The 25,317-nt window shown below is 39.1% G+C and overlaps 2 protein-coding genes across 4 annotated transcripts in view; both read right to left on the bottom strand.

The window, feature by feature from the left end:
- The window catches only part of LOC138961664 (uncharacterized), a 32,933-nt gene extending 14,043 nt beyond the window's left edge, over positions 1 to 18,890 (bottom strand). The window contains exons 1-2 of one of the 3 annotated variants that reach the window (XM_070333338.1): positions 17,518 to 18,890; positions 17,199 to 17,344 (exon numbers count right to left, since the gene is read on the bottom strand). The gene's annotated coding sequence lies outside the window, so the exon portion shown is untranslated. Of the gene's footprint in view, positions 1 to 12,391; positions 13,451 to 17,198; positions 17,345 to 17,517 lie in introns of those variants that run through there. The other 2 variants (XM_070333339.1, XM_070333340.1) reach the window with 2 other exon arrangements.
- LOC138961665 (uncharacterized) lies at positions 3,741 to 8,452 on the bottom strand. The gene is made up of 4 exons (XM_070333341.1): positions 8,243 to 8,452; positions 7,396 to 7,485; positions 6,846 to 6,942; positions 3,741 to 6,227 (listed from the first exon to the last, which is right to left on the bottom strand). The coding sequence occupies exons 1-4, from the start codon at positions 8,252 to 8,254 to the stop codon at positions 6,124 to 6,126; spliced, it is 303 nt and encodes a 100-aa protein (XP_070189442.1). The 5' UTR covers positions 8,255 to 8,452; the 3' UTR covers positions 3,741 to 6,123.
- Positions 18,891 to 25,317: the final 6,427 nt, after the last annotated feature.

Below are 25,317 nucleotides of genomic sequence, written 5' to 3' on the forward strand. Positions count from 1 at the left end.
TTGCAAGAACAGAGAGCAATGAAACATGCATTCACGTAATGATGCTGGCAAGGAAGTAAGTCCAGTGCAAGGCTAACAAGTCGCGTGAAGCGATATAAAAACATGTATAGTCAAGATTTACACCACAAACCTATCATCGCCGAGACTACATTCAGATAGTCTCGGCTAACCATACCGAAGACATAGACCGGTCACGGTCGCCGCCGCGAAGCACGCGTCCGTAGTACTTACTGAACCTATATTCTTTCATTCTGAGCACATTTTTAGAGTAAACATGACATATCTATATATTTTTGAATTCAGGAGAAGATGTGGAATGCGATGCAATCAATTTCACATCTGTTTGCGAAAAATCGATTATAATGACAACTTTAATGAACAAACTCATTAATTAGTTTTTAAGCATCCAAGCTGAAATGCAATACCAAAGTCCGGGCTTTGTCGAAGATTACTTGACCAAAATGTCAACCAATTTGCTTAAAAAATGAAGGCGTGACAGTGCTGCCTCAACTTTCACAAAAAGCCAGAAATAACGTCATCAAAGACATTTATCGACAAAATGAAATAACGAAAAAATGGAGAACAAAAAACCAGGAACTTTCATGTGGAGTTTCATGAAGATCGGTCCAATAGTTTTCTCTGTATCGCTCTACATATACAGACACACAAACACACACACACACACACACACACACACACACACACACACACACACACACACACACACACATACATACACCACTCCCTCGTCTCGATTCCCCGTCTATGTTAAAACATTCAGTCAAAACTTGACTAAATGTAAAAACCAAGAAGTCCATGGACTTGCATCCATTTGCCATTTTTTTCCTTTGATTAAATTTGTTTTCTCTGAATCGCTCTACACATACACACACACACACAGTGTTTAAGTGGACTTACTTCTTTAAAAAATTAATAATAATTGATCGCACAACTTAGACATTTTGACAGAAGATGCCCCTTTGTTTTCTATGCAATATGATACGATAATCTTATTTTGACCAAATTTGGACTTACTGCCTTCTGCCAATACACGGCAGCATACCACGTTGAAAGCACCGGTTCTCAGTCCAACATGTAAATCTGAATGTTGAACTTAATGCCGCATGTACACTTTTGGAGTTCTGCTGCATTTACACCAGCATCTTTCAGACCAACACTCTCACACAAGGCAGCTTTGCAAGTGCATTCTGGTCACATTCAAGTCGACTGAAATTAACCATACTGAAATGTCCTCACAATGTTATTTGTCTGGCAGATGCAATCATAAAGCAAATAAAGATTGAAACACATACAATTATAAATACTCAACATCCAAAATTGTGAAGGACACTAAATGACAAACAGAAAAAATTCAGTTACATTATCAAAAGGAGCCAGTCTGTCCATCATACGTTTGATTGTATGTTTGATTTTACTAGTCTGATTGGTGTAAACTATTTTATGACTTATGCCACCTGTACCCCTGCCGGTTACCCGTGGGAGTTATGAGCAGCTGAGTGCGACTTGAATGCACCTCCCTCCCTAATATTTTGGACTTTTCGTGACTGTTTCAACTGAAATTTAGCTTGAACTTAAGACATATTTATCATGTTTGCTCCAACTTCCATACAAATTACTTATTTATTTTCAGAGCTATAAAGCCAAACAAAGCTAGAATGACCATTTGATCGCTAAGCCTAGCTGGCCTTTTTTCACCTTAGCCAAACACCATTGGGCGGATAGGCGTAGTGGTTAGTGTGCTAGCCTATAACGCTGACCCTTTGTGGGATCGACTCTCACTCAGTGTACCTGATACTAGTTTATTTATTTATTTATTAGCTGTTGCTTTTTGGGTCCAGCGGACCATATAGGCCAAATCAGGACCCCACAAGTTTAACATTACACAAATTTAAATTAAACCAATTTCAAAAAACAAAGTCAATGTATCACAGTAACATTATTATCACAGTAAAACTTATCACAGTCGTGGCACCATGGTGCCTCTTCTCTTTTAAGCAGGTGAACATGTTATATAAGTGTAACCAGTGTGTAACCTAGCCAAAACACTTTCTTTTTATCTACTTGAAGCCATCAAAACCATACAAGATACGCCCTGAGAATAAATGTGTCAGCCACTCATCCCCTGATCACACATGACAAACTCAGGATTCACAATATTTTGGGAAAAAAGGTGGAGGCAGGTTTCACAGTATTGTGTTCAGCAATTTACTATTTACACACTCAAATTCTACAAAATAAATGTTGGCACACAATTCAAAGGACATGTTTTTCCAACAAAGTGAGTTTGTTACAACTAAAAACAGTAAATTTTTTATAGTCCTGGTCCTTATTTATATCTAAAAACCAGGCGCAAAGCGGCATACCCTGAAAACGCAAAAAAAGCAATACGGTCATCCTATGCATGCATATAGCTCATATAGCCAAAACCGTTGAAGATAGAAAGACATTTATTGAACAAAAAATATGCCCCACATCATTCTTAACAAGTTTTGTTCTTGTATGTACATCAAAATATTGATTCTCAAATGAATGGTTTGAAAAAATACGACTTCCGGCAGACCTAGACCGTTTTGAAGGAAAAAACCGTCTTTTTTTTCAAACCATTCCATGGCCATCAATATTTTCATATACATGTAAGACCAAAACGTGTTAAGACTGGTGTTGTGCATCTAGTTTGTTCAATAAATGTCTTTCTATCTTCAATGGTTTTGGCTAGATGAGGTAACAAGAGAAGGATATGGGCATTGGAATTACGTCAACATTTCGAGCATTGTCACAGATGAAACATTTACTGCAGGGTGCTCCTGATTAACAAACCGAGAAAAACTGAAAATTATTGAAGAGAAGACATGTCTGAACAGTTTATAAAGAGACAAGTTTGCAATCATTTGTAAACACCATTATTGTATGGAGGAGTAACTGTTCCCCTACCCCCAAAGAAGGTATTTCTGTCCGTCAACCACGTGAGCGATCGCCACAAATCGAGGCATCACTCGCATTTCAGTTTGGACACACCGGCTGATTGCAAATGCACAGTACGTGTTTCGACACTGAAACGTGACGATTGAGCGTCAAAATAGTTTCTTAAAACAGTCGAAAATGGAGTTAAATGTGACTTTAACACTCAGTGGCGATCGCTAGAGTGGCGATTGTTACTAGACGGACACTAGAAAACCTCAGAAAATGTAATTACTTTGCGATTTTTTTAACTGAAAAACTGTTGCGGTCTTTTTCTGTCGAGCGCGAGCGTCAACGTAAAACAACGTGAGGTCACTTCCTCCCCAAACGGTTAGTTTTTGAATGAAAAGAAAAATGTGGCGATCGTTACATTGTTTAGACGGACAGGATCGCAACTTTGAAACTCGGGTCACCGTGCCTCGATCAAGGGCAAATTGACCTCGGCAACATTATAACTCACTTCAAGGGTGCACAAACTTGTATTTACAGTATACAAAATTAGGTAAACTTGTGTTTTTGTCAGGACTGTGAAATCACAATTAGTTTCGATGCTCTTGATATCGCTATGCGGACGGACAGATCCGAATCCCCATACATTTTTTTTGCGGAGCTAGTATAAGTTAGAATTTGTGTTATGGATATCGATTGTTGTTGAAAAACAATCATTTCAATGTGTTCTGGCACTCTCAACCACCACAGCATTGATACTTGTGCATGTGTGTGTTGGAATTTAGTTCTTTGTTTAGTGATGCTGTGGCAAAAGTAAATTCATCCGTCCGTATTTTGACGATCGCCACCATTCACACGCACATAAATAAACACATTATAAAAAATTTCAACTTTTATTTTCAAAAAAGTATTTAAACAACAACTAGTTTGCATGTTAATACAACAAATACAGCAGATTCTCACAGATATGGATTTAAAAGACTAAGCAAATCTGAGACTATCAAAATGGCCTAATACCATGAAACCTGCCTGGAGAATTTTATGGGTTAGAAAAGGTAAGTGAAAGGGCTTAGGGGAGGCAAAAATAGAGAAGAGACAAGAAAAATATCCTAATTAGGTTCACGGCATCGAGAGTGATGTGACCTTCTCTCAGAAGTTAGTAGAGAAGGCTCCCCCATCCACCACCCAAGCGACGCGCCTCTACGCCAATTAGGGGGCGCGAGGTGATACTAGTTTGAGCGCTGTGTAGTTTAACCAGCTCAAAACAGGTGGTTGTGTAATGTGTACAATAAAAACAAAATTAAGGGTCTTTTTCTCGGTAAAAGTGCTGGTAGCTGTTATCAGAGCGTGAGCTATAGAAAAGTGATTTATTATCATTATTATTCAGGGTCAGAGAGGGGGAAAGCAGCTAAGAAAAGGAGATGAGCATTGCCTTCTGAAAGCATGTAAACTTGCAAGGCATTGCTATGTGAATGCTATGACAACAACCGACTCTGTCAAGAGCATCTACTGGAGGGTGAAGATGCTAGTACATGTATATTGTATGCATAAATATGATTTATGTAGAAAAATATTTCTGATGTTTTCATTTTTTAATTTCTAGGATGACACGAACTGTAAGAATTTGTTTACAGAATTTTGAATGAACTTTTTCATGTTGATATTTACAAGTCGTGCATTCTTTAAACATTTTTGATAAATCTAATAGTTCATTTGTATTAATCTGGTGTGGAAACCAGATTTCTGCACCATATGTTGATATTGGTGAAATCAGACTATCATACAATTGTAACATAACTTTTATGTTGATATCAGTTTTACAGAACGTTCGACGTAAAGCATGAAGTGCTTTGTTTGCTTGTTTGCTCAGATGATCTTGTGCTCTATTTAGATTGCCGTTTTTATGTAGTACAACTCCCAAATATTTATAATCTTCAGCTGTTTGAATAATGTCTTCTCCACAATGAAAATATATTGGCACCTTTGGATGTATTTTTGAAAATACTATTACTTTGGTTTTGTCTCTGTTTATCTGTAATCCCCATTTTTGGCAATACTCATATAAGTAATCTAGTTTCCGCTGTAGGCCTTTCTTTGTAGATGAAAAAATAACTAAATCATCAGCATATAAAAGACATGAAATTCGATCATTCGAATGAGTTTCAATTTTGGGGGAATCATTATCCAAGAAGTTTTGTGTAATTGTACATTTTATTTTATTGTATTGTATTGTACTATGTAATTGTACGTTTTATTGTGCCTTCCTGTTTTTGTGGTTTTTTTTTAGATGCATATAGCATAGTCTTGTATGTCTGATGTTATTTGATGTTGATGTCTGATGTTGTTGTCATGTCATATAATGTACTCAAAAGAAATAAAACCATGTTAAAAAAAAGAAAAACGATAGTGACTTAATCCTTCCCTATTCAAATATAAACAATAATAAAGATAAGAATAAAAAAACCAAGAAAGGTAGGTTGTTGGAACATTTGTTATTGACAAAACAATACATTCAAAGATATTTCGACCCAACGGTCTTTTAAGTGAACAGACAAACACATATTCACACAAAACTTATCTTGATAGTTCTATTATCTTTAATAATAAAGATGATAAACCTTCCGGAAAACCCAACCCATCCAGTCCAAAAATTACATTAACACATTACAGCCGCCATTTCATGCATAGTAAATCCATAAGCAAGTTGATTAGGTAGCACCTGAATGGTCCAATTGTCTCCCTTGGCATGTCAGTCTATCATCCCTCCTCATTTACTTTTCCATTTGAACCTCACATATTATCTACAATTTCATTAACAGCAACCATAAATCTCAAACATTTCTCCCTGGTTTCCTATAGAATATCATTCAGAAAACAAACAAAATAAAGGTCTCAGAAATTAAAGTACGCACGTGTTATTTGTTTGGTTTTTACAAAATTCAAATCAAGAAGTTTTCTTACTTGGGTTAATTTTTGCTTGTAGACAGCTTCAGAAGAGCAAACATAATTTCCTTAACAACAATAAACAAAAGAGCCATTAAGAGATGTCTCTAGCTGTGACTCACAAAAGCTTGTGATCCATGAGTACCTTATTATGTCATTTGGGAAAAAAAGGTTTTGCTTGTTTTAAATTTACTGCGTGACAACAAATCCTGCAGGGATCTATGTAGAAATATTGAGAAACAGTCGTTTCTGTCAAGTAATTCCCTGCTGTGATGATCTGCAGTGTCTCTGCAGGTCACAGCTGCAGTTAGATCCCTGAGTTTCTTCCACTTTAACCTGACCAGGTCTTGGTTGCCCTTTTGACAAATGAGAAAAAATAACAGAACTCAACAGAACTTCTAAAAACAATTGAAAGAAAAACATAAGTTTGAGCTGAGGGAGGTAGAAATTTTCATAGTTGCACACTTGCTAAAACACACTCAACTGTCAAAGGAACCCACAAGTAAAACTGAAAGTCAAATTAATTGCGCTGTGAGTATGACTAAACGTTCAGTTTACAGTAGTTGATTTAATTATCGAGGCTGTCAAAACTGTAAGCTAGTATTTACTGAACCCTGGACAAAGAAGTAACAAGTAACAACAATGTGTATACAGTGAAGTCATTCTAAATAACAATAACAATAACAATAACAGCACTTTATTGTCCATTAAAATATTACATAAAAATGGAAATTTTTCTTCGGCACACCCTGTCTGCCTGTAAACGATTATAACAACAATTGTATAGGACGACACACATAAAACATAAAACATAAAAGGGATACAATAAAAGCTGATTCTTTTTTTTCTGGGATTGATCAGAAAAACACAAAGACTAACAAAATATTACCCCATGTAGAACAAGAAAAGAAGAGCTTTTGACAATTGTTTTTATTATGGGTTATTAAGTTAGTTTGATGCATCTGTTCACTCACCAAGCATTGAACCTCTGTGCCCATATAGCTGTTTTGGGTTACTGCTATCCATGATCCTCGTGAAGTTCTTGAACCAGGTTGCACAGTATATGGAGGTCTTGAAGTTGAACAAACAAAAGTGAACCTATAATTCATCTTGTTGAAAACTGTACAATGGGAATACACGTCTAGAAGCCAGACCATAAAGCTACCAGCTATTATTATTCTTTACATGCAGAACAAAGTGAGAAAAGCAAGTGAGCAAAACAAACAAAAACGAGGGACAGAGTTGATCTTCAAAAGAGTAATACCATGGTCGCTTAAATTTGTTTTGATGAAATAACACATTGATAATGATGGCTATATGAAACCATGTAAACCATTTAAGACTGATGTTCACTGATAAAAAGCACTGTTACAAAAATAAACAAAATAAAAAATCAGGTCTAAATAGTTATATATTTTCATGTTGCACCTTTTTGCTTACAGACATTTAAAAAAAAATTAAAACTAGGGTTTTTAAAGGTGGGTTCCATTGACAAGATAGACCTTAAGGAGTGCAGACACTTACCTCCTCGACCAAGAATGCTAAGTACTGTACAAAGACTGCAACCAAAGTCTGTTGACAGCATCTTTTGCCTGGTGTACAACTGTTCTGCAGCTGGGAGAATGGAACAAAAATACAAGTCCAATAAACAACAGAATATCAATAGACTGAAGAACATATTATACATGTATATAACTAGTTTAAAGGTTTACCCCTGAAACAACCACCCATAAAGCCGGGACCCTAAAATGTATTTCCACCGTCAGAACTGCCCAATCAAAGACTGAAAACCTGTTTATTGCTGTTGTGCCACGGACAGTATACTATTAATCTATTAAAAAAGTAACATGCCCAGGAAACCAGCTTTGTTTGAAATCAAACGTTTTCAAATAATAGTCTTGTCATCAGTCATTGTCTAAATGGAAATCAAATTCGCCTGAATTTAAACAAGCACCCACTGATTATATTTGTATATACCCTCCACCACGGGATGAGTCGCATGTCACCTTTGCATGATTTTCATATTTATACATTTTCCTAAAGAGATTTGTATGCTCTATCCAGTGGTGAAAACCGTTTTAAAAAAGAGCAAAAACTGTTTGAGTTATAAGCCTGTGACTAAAGTGACCCTCACACTGTTACCAGACACTCCCCGGACTTATATTAAGCCTAGCGCAGAACCGCGCGAGGTGACATGCGACTCATTTCGTGGTGGAGGGTCACATATATAATATATACATAGATCTATATGTATGACTAAAATAAGTAAAGTGAATTAAGAATAATTTATCTTTAAACTGTTGTACCAACCACAACAATGAGACCAAAATTGACACTGATTTTAGCGAAGAAACTTTTCATCATTACTTACCACAACTTTCATCACATCTGGAACAGAAACTGGCTGTGTTGGACATGTGCGATATATTCTGGCTGGTACTTGGAGATTTGTTGCATTTCTTTTTACTTCATTTTCCAGCTTGAGTGTGTACTTGACTGGCGGTGGCAGTGGCAGTGATGAGTGTTTTGTTGCTCACACATGACCTTTGTGTGTGTGTGTGTGTGTGTGTGTGTGTGTGTGTGTGTGTGTGTGTGTGTGTGTGTGTGTGTGTGTGTGTGTGTGTGTGTGTGTGTGTGTGTGTGTGTGTGAGTTGAGATTATCCAATGGTGTAAGTTTATTGTTACGTTATTTACCTAGAAATAGAATGTATAATTATGCATTTGATGTTTAAATAGTATGTTTTTATTCATAGTAAATATGTAAAGCGAGGAGAGCATAGGTTACTGTGATTCGCGCTTGATAATCTGTCATGATTATCATTATTATCATTATTATTATGTTTTCTTTGTAAAGTGAATAATTCCTGCAATATAAAATGTGAACACTGACAAAGGCATCGCTTACAAAATTAAATCAGCAGAAATATCCAATTCTACATAAAAAACAAACCACACAGCCAGATAGACAGTACATTTAAGTACTCGTGCAAGTGGAAATATATATTTATTACATGTAAACGGTTGGACAGATCTGTGAAGATTAACAACGTAGTTTATACGATAATGAAAGCATTTCTAAATGTTATGTTCCATCTTCCCTTTTTAAAAGGTTCTTTTTTATCATTCTGATTTGCAGCTATTTGTGTCTTGTTACCGTTTGAATTGAATTTCACGCTACTGTTTGACTGGTGTCAGGTTAGTTTGCTGATACGTATGAAGGTCAGCTGGTGGTTAGCTGTTATGTGCCATACACGCTGTTTTCTTATTGTATACTTTTGTACTACATGTATTTGAATGATATGCATTTTCGTTACTTTTACTGCTTGGCTGATCTTGTGTATTTTTGCGAGCACATATCACTATCAGTTGTGTTTTTAAATTTAGCTTGTAAGTAGTTTTTACTTTTTACTTTTTGATAACTTGACTGCTTTTGTGTATTTTTACGAATACATATCAAGAAGCAATGCACTGGCGGTGCGTCCTCTTTCTGCTTTTATTACGTTTAGACAAGTTTTGACTAGATCTTTTCTGGAAGACTGGGAATCGAGACGAGGGTGATGGTGTGTGTGTGTGTGTGTGTGAGTGTAAAATAGTACGGGGCTGATCTTATTAAAACCTTACATGTTAACTCTTCAAGATGGTGTCCCGAGACACTTTTTTCATTTTATTTCAACAAATGCCTTAAACGACGTCCTATCTTGCTTTAAAAAAATGATTGAGGCGGCACTGTGGTCATTTAACTGGTTAAGTCTTTGACCCGGTGCGGACTAAAGGATTGTATTTTTATCTTGGAAGCATATAAATTACTTAATAAGAAAATTAAACTCCGACATTCTGAACAGACAGATTAAACAAAATTATTGCATTGTATTCCTTATCTTTCCTTGATAAAAGGTTTGAGAGTGAAACATTTCGTTTCTATTTTTTCATGTAGCCAATTGTTTTTTTGTTTTTTTGTTTTTCAATAATCGGCTTTTGCTTCTTGCCTATATCAAGCAAGTAAACGATGATGTAATTTGAACTGCACAATTCCATTGGCGTGCGTCGTGTTCGACCCAAATGGAACAAGAAACTAAGTCCATCTCACGATGAACACGAGACGAAATCATTTGCACTCGACTTATGAAATAGAAAGAAATCAAATACGACGAAGAGAAGAAAAAGTTTGAAAGTACCATTGAACTTCCATGTCGGCGTGTGGCTGAGCTAAAAATAGGAATGTTGTTGCAATCTGTTATTTTTGAAAATTGTGGATAGTTGTTATGTATTATTTTAAGAGCAAAGGAATGATGGGAAAGAAGAAAAAAAACACAAATTGAGTAGTTTTTCCGTCCAAATCAGTTACGGTATTGGGCAATGCAGAAGATACCTGTTCAACATCAGTTGTATGTGTATGCATTGACGAAAAATGAACTGGGGTCAAATCAGTCAGGTTCACAAATGCAGTAGTTTTTCCGTCCAAATCAGTCAAGGTTTTGGGTGATTCAGAAGACATCTGCTCAACGTCAGTTGTATGTGTATGCATTGATGAAAAATGAACTGGGGTCAATTCATACAAACAAATACAAGTTGTATTGATTTGTCAAAAAAGAAAGCAAATCTGCATAACTATCAAACACCATCATTACTCCTGCTCCATCTGAAGTAATCGCACCAGCAGAATTTCTTTCATGAGAGTCAAAAATGTAGAAAGTTTGAGAATTCAGATCACCATAGATACCCACACTTGACTCGTGAAACATTGCAAGAACAAAATGTGACAATGCAAGAGCTTGCTGCAATCCCTCCGACAACGGCATTGTGGAAAAAGCATTGTCTGATACTACAGTCGAATTTGTGTGTCCTGAAAACGCATCGACCACATATTCAATGTGCACTGGATGACCGGCGACAGATGAGGGCAAATGTTCATGTCCCAAATATCCGTCAATACCGAGTTCAGCAGAAAGTTGACTGTACAGAGCAGATCCTTCGAACAAAACATTGTTCAAATCACTTGGCTGAATTAAATTGAACACATCATGACTATGCGAAATTTGCAATGGCGACTGCGAGCGTCTGCTGTTCGAGTCAAAAGTTGAAAGCAAAGTAATTCCTGTAAGCCTGCCACTTATTTATAAAAAGAAACGTTTGATACTTTTACCAAACAGTTAGTATAATGCACGCTCTACCTGTATTCGTCTTTAAATTCTGCAAGACTGAAGCGAAAGAGGTCTGTCTCAGTTTTGTGGTCAGTTTGTTGTGTACATTTACACACGCACAACGAACAACACATGCACAGGCCCGGGGGAAGCTCTCCTTTCTTATGTCCGACCATAGACGTATACATGTAGTTTACATGTTTATTAGTCATCTATTTGATTGATTATGTGTATGATATGACGGAGAGTCGCATCGGTTTGATGCCGTGAACCCAACCGTGGCTGTGGCTGTCATTTGAAGTAGCCTACTTCTTAATAAAGATTCATTTACATTCTACTTCTGACCAAGGCATGTTTGGTACCTACTGAATCCTTGTTGCGTGTAGTTTTACGTGGCACGTTGCCCAAAGTTGTATTCTTGAGGAGCATAAAATAAAACGTGTTACAAAGTTATCTCAAAACTCTGCAGTGACTGCTCGCGGAGCAGGTCAGCTATTTATAGCACGCAGCCTCCACAGACAGCTTTCGAGCCGAGACCATATGACTCGCCGCTCCTGCGGCTCGTCAATAAGTGCAGGAATATGTCACAGTGTTTATCACTAACCCGCTGGCGGGCGTGGATTTTGTATAATCGATTCCATACTCTGCAAAGAGGCACACAAGCGTTTCTCCCCGGTATGGTGGCGTGGGTAGTGTATAACACATACTTTTTACTTTGAAACCATCTTTGACAATACTGGGTCGTGCGTGACACAAGTCATTCCGACGAAGGTTAACTTGAGCACGATTCTTGCACTGACAATCGACCGTGAAATAAATTCCTCACGCGAAACCCACGAACCGGCTGTCGTGTTGGACTCGATCACCATCTGATCAGCCTTTAAAGTCTGTTGGAGACATCAGTTTATGTTGATATATATATATATATATATATGCTCTTCTTTGATCCTTATCTAGCCTTGAAACGTTACGCGTGTTAATTTGACAAATGTCCTGCACGATCAAAGAAAATCAAACGCAGTTGATGAACCAGAGGTTAGTACTATCCAAAAATCTGCCGACAAAAACACACAAAAACAAGCAAATAAACAGACCTTCAGAGGGCTCAACATTCAGGAATGAACATGAACTACAGAATCCAATTTTGCGGTGAGAAAGTTGCACAGGTATGCGTCCACAGTGTTGCGCCAAGGTCCATTCTAGTTTAGAATCCTACCCAATGTAATCAATGTCAACAGTTTCCAAGTGGTTGAAGGGACGTTAAAAATAAACCCAAAAAACAACCATGGTTTCTTGTCCCCTCCCTTCCACTCTTTCCCCCTCTTATCTAAAGTCGTGTATCATAGACTGACACGGAGTTGCACATGTGTGCTACTTACCTTTAGGTAACACCAGAAGCCTATCATGATAGAAACACCTTACTAATATTACCAGCAGTCGACACGCAATGATACATATGCCCTTTGATCTTTCCTTGGGGATATCCTGTACTAAACATAGAATACGGGATTGTGGGAAAGCTGTTCAATGGCACTCACGCCGAGTGGTAACGCACTTGCGCTCGGAAGCGAGAGGTTGCGAGTTCGACCCTGGGTCAGGGCGTTAGCAATTTTCTCCCCCCTTTCCTAACCTAGGTGGTGGGTTCAAGTGCTAGTCTTTCGGATGAGACGAAAAACCGAGGTCCCTTCGTTGTACACTACATTGGGGTGTGCACGTTAAAGATCCCACGATTGACAAAAGGGTCTTTCCTGGCAAAATTGTATAGGCATAGATAAAAATGTCCACCAAAATACCCGTGTGACTTGGAATAATAGGCCGTGAAAAGTAGGATATGCGCCAAAATGGCTGCGATCTGCTGGCCGATGTGAATGCGTGATGTATTGTGTAAAAAAATTCCATCTCACACGGCATAAATAAATCCCTGCGCCTTGAATATGTGCTCGATATAAATTGAATAAAAAAATAAAAAAAAATAAAATAAAATAAAAAATCCCTGCGCTTAGAACTGTACCCACGGAATACGCGCGATATAAGCCTCATATTGATTGATTGATTGAGTATATTCGATTTCCAATACACGACTCAAAACCTTTGGGATAAATCAATAAGAATAAAGTACAAGAATATATAGTTCAGAAAAGAAGGAACAAAAAGTTGAAAAATCATGTTTTGCAAAAGTCTTAGGGGACTCGAACTCGAGACCGCCGGCTTTGAAGGCAAACGTCTTACCACTCCGCCACAAGGCGCTCACATTTCGGCTCAGCGGTCCGGGACGCGTGCTGAAACAACGGCTGCAAAGGCGAAATTTGGTGTTTTTCACGTCCGGGCCGAACGAATGAATAAAATACTAGTTTTATTCTTAACTTGAGATGTTTGGATGGTGCTTTCTTCTCTGTTTGAGGTTCCAGTTTGTGATCGGCTAAAAAGCAAAACCATGTTTTTGAAGGGGAAAATAGTTGAGTTATAAGGGGTTGATCAATGACTCACACACACACACACATGCGCGCGCGCGCACATGCACACTCACACACCCACACACACGCGCGCGCGCACGCACACACACACACACACACACACACACACACACACACCACACACACACACACACACACACACACACACATAAAATGTATGGGCTAACACGCAACAGCTGTTGTTTTTTATTAGGTCACAGACATGGAAGACCCAGGTGCAAGACGAATAATTCATATCACTGAAATGCGTGTTCCCCACCACCCAAAACATGCCCAGTGGGGCTTCGCCTCTACAAGTCGTGTCAAAATCATTCGTTCGGGTGTCCAGGAGTTTTCTTCTTCTGGCCACTGGCGCTCGTTCTCCCCGCAAACGCTACTTGTGTCACTACGTGCGATGATGCCGAACGACACACCTGTCTCGGTTCAGTCGTCGTTGTCGGTCCCGTCTTCCCCGCAACGTCTATAGTATCCCTGGAAGTAAACCCTTGCAGCAGGTAGTCGAATTTCACTTAATAATCGAGTAACGCGGCGAGTGCGATCTATTCAGACCACTGCCAAGCAAACACGCAAGGGTCCGTGTTCATGCATTCAGATTTATCTTTTGTGTGCACCGACAGATCTGTGTCACTGTGTCACGTCGCTGATAAAGCGAGCTGGTCCGGTGTGACGTTTTCATCTTTCGCCGTGTTGATATTTCGCTTCTCGGCCTCGTTGATCTAGTATAAACTCCACACTGAACAAAAAAACACCCTTCGATAGTAGGGAGATTTAAAAGACAGCACGTTTCGTTTTGCAGCTCGTTTCGTTTGGTGAATGAGTCACCCCGCGAAACGGAACGTGAAACGAGACGGCATAGGCCGCAGACAAGATTTAGATGTATTCACGTTTCGTTTCGGAATGAAGGAAGGGCGATAAATCTTCAAGTGAAATTATCACGTCTGTCCTCGATCAGAATGGAAAAAAAACACCCTAGGAGGTGGTCCAGAATCGGGCATACTTTGATTATTTTCAGTCCAAATAAATCACACAGACTTTGTTTATACAAAATCACATACGAAGCCAGAATAAAAATTCGATGCGATGACCTACTTCTGCTTCGCCATTTGCTTTCTCACCATGAAGTTGGATAAATGTACCAGGATCAGCACCCTTCAAAATATTTCAGTTCACAACAGTTGTCTACCTCCAATGAACACATTCTCAGCGCTGAAAGACTGTGAAAGGGTTGATGAATCTAGCAATGCATAAAATGGCCAACAAATAAAACTGTTAGTGTGCAAAAATACTCACAAAAGTTGACGAAATATTGTTCGTTTTTTGGGGGTGGAAAACGTGACTGCGTTTTGACGTTCCACGTTCCGTTTCAGTTGACCTTCACCTTTCCAGCGAGAGACCCCCGAAATGATGACGTTTACCACAACTTCAAAACGAAACGTCCCGACGTTTCGTTTTTTAAATCTCCCTAACTGATGAGAGACCTTGTGTACCTTACATTCATGGGGCCAAATTTGTCCAACCAATTTGTTTTATTTAACTTAGAAATGTGATTCATCCTAAAATGTTTTCCTTCTTACTCAAGGGACGTAACCACTCAGTACACGTTTTCGAAGAATTCGATTTTGGGGGTGAAATCTATTAAATTGTACCACCAATTTTCTTCACATGCAAGAAACTGACATGCTTTTCGTCCATAAATAATTTCACTTCTTAATTTTACCAGGAAACAACATTTCAGTCTTGAGTATATGTCGAGGGTAAATATGTACACAGGCGAAAGATGAAATCGTGACACCGGCGCTCAAATATATATTAGCATGAACATGTGAAGGGGTGGGGTGGAGTGGGGTGATCAGATCAGGAAGCATTGAATAGAGACGCCAGTCAGGGGTTGCAGTAACGTGACTTTATTTTAACATGTACCAGAAGGTTGTGTAGTTTTCTCCTCAATATACAGCACAACACTTTCAGAACTCGTCACACAACTGTCCTCCGACGAAGACGGGTCACCTCGCTGATACATAACCAGCTCTAAAACGATTGTTCAAACAGACCAGTAAATGTAATAAAATCTGTGTTTAAATCGTATTTTGTTTTAAAGGCTCTGTATGACAAAGAGGTTCCATCAGCTGACATCATGTGCTTTATACAATATTAACAGCTATTGTGTTTTCAGCGTAGCAATAGGGTCCGATATTTAGACGAGACAAGTATAATGCCGACGAGTCGAAGACGAGTCGCATTATACTTGTTCGAGTCTAAATATCGGACCCTATTGCTACGCTGAAAACACAATAGCGATTATATAGCTGTTATGACCTTGATTTGTTGTTCCAAACTTACAAAATGACAGTTTTTGCGTCGATGCGTTGATCTCAGGTTTTGATAGCAGACAAACTTCTTACGCGCATCATGTTCGCGCAGACATGCACACCGCTACACGCTTTCTGACTTTGGAAGAAAAACTGACTCCAAGTGCATTCGACTTCACAACACAGTTGTTGAAACAGCTTTTTAGGTTGTCAGTGTATGCTGTTGTCGATAGAAACATCGCCGTGGTACAGATGGGTAAACCGGAATCATGCGTCGGCCATTTTTCTCAATATGCTTTTGGATATTGAGTAAAATGGCCGACTTCCGCCGCATTATGCTTTGATGATCGGAAGAGACCATCCAATCACAGCCCCCGAATTCCCCCACGTGTTCATTAGAATAGCTATATACACCTTTTTCAAACCATGTTTTATCAACAACAAAAAGAAAAAAAGTTGCCTTTCACTTTATCATTCTCATAATAAACAAATTGGCTTTAGCAATCATTCTTGAGGATTTTCACAACTTATTTTACTGCCAAATTATTTGGGCCGAAAAAACATTCTTCCAAAAACTGTTCTAATTTTTATCATCTGGGAGTCTAGGACCTAATTCACATAAATATTTAACTTTGGGACAAAGAAAAAATATAACATTTTTCCATTTATGATTGCAATTATGGTACTCCTGGCCCTCCTTTTTTAACTGTTCGAACAACTGTTTTTCTACTACAAATATATTTGTTATTAGCCCATATAAATTAAAATGCTGTTTTCTGAATCAAATGAAACATATGGTCATGTGGGTTAGGCAGCATCATCCATAAATGTGTGATCTTTGACAATATCAAAGATTTCAAAATAGCAACCCTGCCAAGAGGGGTAAGTTGTCTTTTCAACCATTTCTCTCTCTCTCTCTCTCTCTCTCTCTCTCTCTCTCTCTCTCTCTCTCTCTCTCTGTCTCTCTCTGTCTGTCTCAGCCTCTTTCTCTTTTTCTCTATTTACATATGTGATACTCCAAACATTTTTTTTTTAAATAAAGAAATCGAAAAAAAACTTTAACTTATTTTTCTAAAGTCCTAATGTACTTATTCTTGAAGTTTGAAGGGAAACGTCGAAACACCTAGTCTGTTTTGACCGGGGGGGGGGGGGGGGGGGGGGGTCATTCTGGGCTAGCTGATTTTGACCGGGAGGTCATTCTGGTAATATAATTATGCAGTGACAACTTTAGGTAAAGCTTGCAACGTGGAAAAACACAATAATATGGTGTAATGAATAAGACCGATACATAGCTGCATCCGGCGCCTGTTATTGCACACGGCGGGTACACCGTGTCCCCAATGTGCAGCAGAGCGGGACGATACAAGGGTCCGGGTAGGATTGTACCTGCCATCATGGCCTACCTTTTATGACAGCCGGTGTTGTGTGGAATTCTTTTCTCGGTGTCTCAGTGTACTTGTCATCATGGAATACCTTTTCGCCCACCAGTGTTGTGCAGACTTGTTTACTCTAAGCGCCAACCTACCTGTCGTACCCCTGTTGTCATTCACTGTGAATGAATGCAAATGCGTTAGTACGCTATCATACAGGAACAAACACAACTCCAAATGTAGGTTCCCTCCACTGTATTATTTCACTGTATTATACAGTTACGATAAACATACACACAAATACACACAATCATGAACATAAATGTTAGGTATTCAAAAAGTAGGTACTCACAGGTTTGGATGCAAAAACAAATCGAGATTACAATCCCGTGCACAATTTCACTACCAAAACCTTCTACCCTTCACTTACATAGAGAAATACACAAACAGTCCGTGAACTCACAGGCACACGATATATAGGTTACACACTCCGAGTTCTGATTATCTTGCATATTTTCCCGAGGGTCGATTTTCAGGTATTACCGAGCCTTTGGCGAGGTAATACCTGAAAATCGACCAGAGGGAAAATATGCAAGATAATTCAGGACGTGGCGTGTAAGCTATTTATCCCATTACTCCGACGTTTTCATTAAAAACACTTACTTTTTCCACTAAAACCTGCCCGTGCCTGTTTTCGAAATTCATATCAATGAATTCATGCGCAAAGCTAGTTCCCATTTGTCAGCATAATGGACGGCGTCATTCGACTTGTATGTGGACATTCAGTCATTCATATTGCTTATAAAAAGGTCTGCTATCTGCTTTTACATTTTGAAAGTCATTTTAGAATATCCCTGTGTATATTTGACATCGGCTTTCGTTATACTCAATTCGGCATACCGGGTTTATATTTTTACCAGAATTGCGCACAATAATGGCAGCGCAACAAATTCAGTTCGGGCCGTGCTGGTTTGATCGTTGACCCAAGTCAGTTCGCATGCAGTGTTACTGTTTGTCAGTCGGGGATAGACATGTTGGCTGTCATCGCGCTGTTCTGTTTCGGTTTTCACACGTGGATCATTTACATATTCAGTCGCCGGGTTTAGGTGAGCTAAAGCTTCAATACTTCGCCTGTTGTAGACGTTAAGCAATAAAGCTTGGAAGTTGTATGTCGGCACTGAGAGTCGGTCGCGGTACACTCGCTTTCTACTCTGTCCCGGTCTTGAGTTTGAACACCTAAGGTTGGCAACATCTAACACCTCACATCCTCTTCTCTTCCCCATATATCTATCTCCAACTTCTTTTCGTCTTCTTCTTTTCATTTTGATGCCACTCCCTCATTTGTCGCTGAACCCCGCAGTTTACTCGACTCGGATTCACACAAGCCCGTCTAGCAGACGACAGTTCGAACAGTCTTGAACAGCACGGTTGCAAGCAGATTCAGCTATCAATCGAAGCAATACACTTAAAGCCAAAGCAAATAACCAAATGAGAAAACCTAACGTTTGATTTGACTTCATGGTGACTCTTCTGATAATGTTTTTGGCGTTGCATGGATCTGAACGGGTTCCCAGCTCCGACAACTTTTCCAGACTGTTATGCACCGCAGGCATGCCTTCGACAATCGATGTCAGTTTCAGATTGAGTTTTCGAACTAGCAGGTGACTGGGGTGTTTTGATTGCTCTCTCTCTCTCTCTCTCTCTCTCTCTCTCTCTCTCTCTCTCTCTCTCTCTCTCTCTCTCTCTCTCTCTCTCTCTCCGTTACTTTCCGTTTATCTTCATTGCTTTACACCCAATTTTGAACACTATGATCTACAATGCTTCTACATAATGCGCTTCATGTACATAAACTTATATGTTCTACCATTAATGTTTTTATGTAACCTTTTTTTTTGTTTGTTTGTTCCCTAGTCATAGTTATAGTAAAATAGTTTAGTCCCTCTTTAGGGCGAGGGCCAGATGCAAAAAAGCATATCTATGCTTATTCTTGTCACCCTCGAAAAATAAAGATTTGTCATTGTCATTGTCATTGTCTCTCTCTAGTATCGTCCCTTGATCCCACTCGCGATACTCGTTGAACATGCCTTTGACCATGCAGTCGCTTCAGCCAGCGAAATATCTCGACTCCGCTCTTTAAATCCATGCAGAATGTGCGTATCGTATGAAGTATTCTTTATTTTCTCAATATTGACACATGTAGGCCTGTACCTATACGTGATATTGACTTTGACACCATAAAGTATTTCAGTCGTATGTTGAAAAAAAGTAGTCCATCTGTAAACTCTGAATATGCAGATGACCTCTATAAATTATTCAATTGTACTCTGAAATCAAAAACAATGACCAATGACAGTTGAGATCGAAACTCGGTTGTGATGGATAATTCATATGGTCGCGATGGATAATTCAGAATAATCACCTCCTCAGCTAACAGAGACAAAGAGGCAGGTCATGGGATAAATCTACTTTACTGGTATCGAATCACGGCTCGTGTGTGGTCAGAAAAACAGTTACAGTTCATATTCCGGCAGACTCAAATCACCGTCTGCTCTGCCTACTAAACACTCATTATATCTTATATAGGTAAGATCTTATAGACATATTTTAACTCTGTTAATACACAGACTTACACAGTGTCTATGGCCGTTCACTAGGAAATGTATCAGGATACTAATTCCTTCCACTGGCGACCTCGGTCTACTCAGTTCCTTTCGTCCTGTGACCTCTATGGTCCAACTATACGGACAACCATAACCTTGCAATAACTTCGCGAAATCCCGTCGAATTTCAACTATGCGGGTCTAGAGTTATAATAATTCGGCGGCTTCTCAGATCCGTCACACTTGTCATCTGGTTGCTATCTCCCTCTCAGACTGGTTATACACGCCGTATAAATAGTTACATCGTGTTTTGGGAGCACAACACAAAAGTTACGGGTCGCACTAGCTCGTGGGAAAAAACTTGAGGTGGGTGGCTGTATATTTGTTGCTCAGAGAGACGCCAAACTTCTTGCTCTTAACTTTTGGTAGATGAAGAATGTTCTGTGTGTATTTTTCTTTGAATCCACGATACTACATTTGCTTAAATGTGATTTTAACCGTTGCTTCAGTTTCATCAACTCTCTCAGGTACTTACTTTTTGTGGAATATTGGGACGTTTGACCTTTGCCCCGCGGCCCACGTATGCAGTTTGCATATACTGTAATGTTATTAGTAAGCTACAATATATCAAGGATTATGTGGTTTTCTTGTGTCTTACACAATTCAGGTTTTATGACGTTTTGTAGTATGATACCCACACATGAGTAGGTTACAGAGCGCACAACAACTGCATGAAAGGCTTGTTACGACACGCACTTCACTCATGTTACAGAACGCACTCCCACAGAAAACCATTTTGTCAAAATAAGATCAGAACTAACCACTTTTACACGCCCAAAACGTGAGTAGATAAGTGTAACAAGTCGCGTAAGGCGAAATTACTACATTTAGTCAAGCTGTGGAACTCACAGAATGAAACTGAACGCACTGCATTTTTTCACAATGACCGTAGTCCGCCGCTTGTGCATAACGGAGTGAAACTGACGAGCCTGTTCAACGCGGTAGTGGTTTTGCTGTGCTGCATAGCACGCTTTTCTGTACCTCTCTTCGTTTTAACTTTCTGAGCGTGTTTTTAATCCAAACATATCATATATATATATGCTTTTGGGATCAGGAACCGACAAGGAATAAGATGAAAGTGTTTTTAAATCGAGTTCGGAAATTTTATTTTGATCAACATTTTTATATCTTTAATTTTCACAGCTTGTTTTTAATCCAAATATAACATATTTATATGTTTTTGGAATCAAAAAATGATGTAGAACAAGATGAACGTAAATTTGGATCGTTTTATATAAAAAAAAATTATTACAATTTTCAGATTTTTAATGGCCAAAGTCATTAAGTAATTTTTAAGCCACCGTCGAAGATTGCTTTACAAAAATTTCAATCAATTTGATTGAAAAATGAGGGTGTGACAGTGCCGCCTCAACTTTTACAAAAAGCCGGATATGACGTCATCAAACGTATTTATCGAAAAAAAGAAAAACAAAGGCCGGGGATATCATTCCCAGAAACTCTCATGTTAAATTTCATAAAGATCGGTCCAGTGGTTTGGTCTGAATCGCTCTATACACACACACACACACACGCACAGACACACACACACACACATACACCACGACCCTCGTCTCGATTCCCCCTCTATGTTAAAACATTTCGTCAAAACTTGACTAAATGTAACTAGGAACCAACAAGGGGAGAGGAAGAGATAATAGAACAGACAATCCGTACAACGCGCGCTGACAGCGAAGTTTTCATTTTGGGTGAATGGCATTAATATTATACTTGTCTCGTCATGAAGCGAATTTTTCAAACTCAGTTAAAATACTTTTTTTTAAACGACCCCAGGGTCGATCATCAATACTTTAGAGGGGAGGTGGGGTATTCAGTGTGGAGTTACGAGGTAAGAAAAGCCGAATGCGAAAGTTTGTCTCAGTCGGCAACTGAGCTCACACAGGCACACAAAAACGGCTGTTCCATGAAATATTTGTCACCCCCCTGTTCGAACTACATCTTTTGACTTTTGGCATTTTGTGGTGTTTAGGGACAGACAATAATTGGTTTAGTCCTGTTTCATCGGGAAATTAGCAGAAAAGGGTATGTTATCGACATTTGTAAAGCTGAAAAACATTGCTGAGTAGAATTTCATTGTCAGTGTATGCTGTAGTCGATTGAAACATCGTGTGGAACAGATGGGTAAACCGGAACCATGCGTCTTTGTTATTTCTGATATGCTTTTGGATATTGGCAAAAAATTACCAACTTCCGTAGCGTTATATGCTTTGATGATCGGAATACGGATGTGTGAGACCATCCAATCACAGCCCCCGAATTCCCCCACGTGTCTATCAGAATAGCTATATGAATCTATATATAATAATAATAATAATTCTCTTTATTAATATAGCGCCTTATCCGAAGTTCAAAGCGCTTTTATGCCGTGTGAGATGGAATGTTTTACACAATATATCACGCATTCACATCGACCAGCAAACCTCAAGCCTGTTAGGCGAATGTTCACCTTTCGCGGCCTTTATTCCAAGTCACACGGGTATTTGATGGACATTTTTATCTATGCCTATACAATTTTGCCAGGAAAGACCCTTTTGTCAATCGTGGGATCTTTAACGTGCACACCCCAATATAGTGTACACGAAGGGATCTCGGTTTTTCGTCTCATCCGAAAGACTAGCACTTGAACCCACCATCTAGGTTAGGAAAGGGGGGAGAAAATAGCGGCCCGACCCAAGGTCGAACACGCAACCTCTCGATTCCGAGCGCAAGTGCGTTACCACTCGGCCACCCAGTCTGCAATAGCCTGTTATTGTGTACCTCTGCATCTAAAATACAACAAAGGACTGAAAGTGACACAATACGTGTGCACGTGGCGGCGTTTTTGAAGAAACTGTAACGGTTTCTTTTAGCCATGAGTCGTTTGATAGGAAAAAGTGGTAGAAAAAAGCAATAAAACACTGAAACAAACAAAACACAACAACAAAGCCATTAGAACTAAGACAATAAACATTGTAACACGTCTTCAAACAATGTAATCATCAGCGAAAATGACAAACACATTCCCGAACATATTTTGGAATATGTGAACAACGATAGGCCTGTATGCGGAGACCCAAACATCAGGCACGGAGCCCACTTACAATCAAAACGTTAACTTTGAAAACAAAAAACTTCTTACAATTACATCGAACGATCGCTTACAAAAAAACCGTCAACAAGGTTAACTATAAGATGCATAGAAAAACAGGGTTTCTCCTTAAACATCTCATTACAATTGAACAAGAAAACAAGACAATAAACTCAAGACAAATATTTAATCAAACTTACATTATGGCCGAACGAGGTGAACAAATCCTTCTCGAAACACTACAGAGCACTTCTTATGAAAACGTAGTTGTTATGGCGGTTCTGGACACACGTCCGAGCTGGGTGGGTATGCAAGAAAAGACTGACGCTAACCCGTCAAACAAAATACATCTCACAAACGATTGCGCAGTCTACTAACCGAAAACTACCCAAAGAACAAAATACAAAACGCGAAACACTACTCACAAAACTTGCTGAAGCACGGTACAGATTCGGTCAGATTCATGTAATAAGATAGACTTTCGCCGTAAGACGAAACAGAAACTCCCGCTCGACCCAGACAACGTACATGAAACTATGAAACACGTGAACAATGTGAAATAATACGTGCACAAACAAAACTCGTTACCTGCCCGCACATTCTGTCGTGTAAAGGGGTAGCAAGTCCATGAATCATAGTTTTGAGAAAATCAACTTTTTCTGTTTGCATCTATGTATTGAAATGCAAAGCTTTCAATTATATATTGTTTTACTGATGAAATGCAGGGCAGTGTTTTGCGTTTCTGTTATGGATATCAAAACCCACATTTGATTCATCACTTAGAAATAATGATTTTTTGTGGACTTCCTACCTTTTGCCAAATTAATACACAAAACTCATTCACTTAAAAATAATGGTAAAAGGCAGTAACAGGACATACTACCTTCTGCCAAATTATGTCTCAACTTAAATCTTGTTAAAAAAAGTAGCTAAAGGCAGTAATGGACTTAGTTACTGCTTTCTGCCATTTTATTTTGGTCTGACTGAGAAAAAGGCATTAAGCAGGAAGTGGACTAACTGCTTTCTGCCAATTTATTATCAGAGAAAATGCAAATTTGGGGAAAACGTTTTCCCATACTCACACACACCCACACACACACACACACACACACACGGCACATGCATGCACTCACACACACACTCTCTCTCATCCTTGTTATTTGTCTGCTTGTCTGTATGTCTGTCTGCCTCTCTCTCGCTCTCTCTCTCTCTTCCCCCTCTCCCCCCCTCTCTCTGTCTCGCTCTCTTCCCCTATCTCTTTTGCCCAGAGTTGTCAGTATTTTCATTAATTGGTCTCTCCGAGTGTCCACAACGTGACTTGTGCCCAGCAAAAAAATAAATGCATAAAAAAAATATTTCAAAGACATATACACGTATGTGCCTGCGGAGATAAGTACCAGCTGTTCATTGTTGTGTTGGCTGGCGCTATCATAACCTAGCTACATTTCCATAATTTCTAAAACACGGGGGATAACCTGATTAAGGCCGAGCGGAAGCCGAAGGCCGCGCCTGACACGTATTGTTTGATTTATGTCGGGATTTAAGGTAAGCTACTGATTCAGCGATGACTAAATTTGTTTCTCGATGCATAAAAAGTCAGGGAGCGGTTGATATTTGTCCGTAAATAGCCTTCAAAGCTGAAAATGTCGGCGATCGAGCACCGGAAATGGCTGTTCGATGGGTTTCGCAAGTAGAAATTGATCACACAACTTAGAAATTTTGACAAAAGATGCGCCTTTGTTTTCTATGCAATATAATACGATAATCTCATTTTGACCAAATTTGGACTTACTGCCTTCTGCCAATACACGGCAGACATACGGAAGCAGGACACGAGCTCATCCTGAACTCAGGTAAAATGAGTTACTTCCCTTTGGGTCTCATTTATCCCTGACAGGATGCCTCTGTTTTCTTTTTGTGAGTAAGAAATCGACTTTTTTTTATATACATATTTAGAGCTTTTCGTAATGTGTTATTGATATAAGCAGATTCGCGATCGTCAATAATGATTTTTCATGGTGTTGTGTAATTCTTTGATTACAAAGGAATTTATATGTAAGACAGTTTCAAGCGAGCTATCTTTCGCGGGTGTATTTACTGTGCAAACAACTTTAAATATGGCAAAAGTGTCACGTGATAATCAACTTTGGCTACGAAGCAGACGATACTTTTTTCGTAACCAGTTGGGAGTGATGCAACAATATCACGGTCTCCTTCCCACAGCAGCCTCAACATTTCGACTTGTTTTAATCTTGGAACGATGTCTTTATCATAACTGTGAAGAACAGAACGGAGATCACTGTCGAAGTCGGCCAATCTGCAATCACTTTCGTCTCAGTTCGTCTATTCTCAGAAACATTAGCGAAAAACATGGGAGATAGCTCTTGTCACAAAGATGTGAGTAGCA

The sequence above is a fragment of the Littorina saxatilis genome, linkage group LG3, assembly GCF_037325665.1.
Source record: "Littorina saxatilis isolate snail1 linkage group LG3, US_GU_Lsax_2.0, whole genome shotgun sequence".
NCBI lineage: Eukaryota > Metazoa > Mollusca > Gastropoda > Littorinimorpha > Littorinidae > Littorina > Littorina saxatilis.

Bases quoted from the DNA above. Each gene is read 5' to 3' on its own strand.
- LOC138961665 (XM_070333341.1), bottom strand. The intron at 6,943-7,395 runs GTAAGTGTCTGC...TTCAACTTCAAG, and splicing joins TAGCATTCTTGGTCGAGGAG to ACCTCCATATACTGTGCAAC. The intron at 6,228-6,845 runs GTGAGTGAACAG...ATTTGTCAAAAG, and splicing joins GCACAGAGGTTCAATGCTTG to GGCAACCAAGACCTGGTCAG.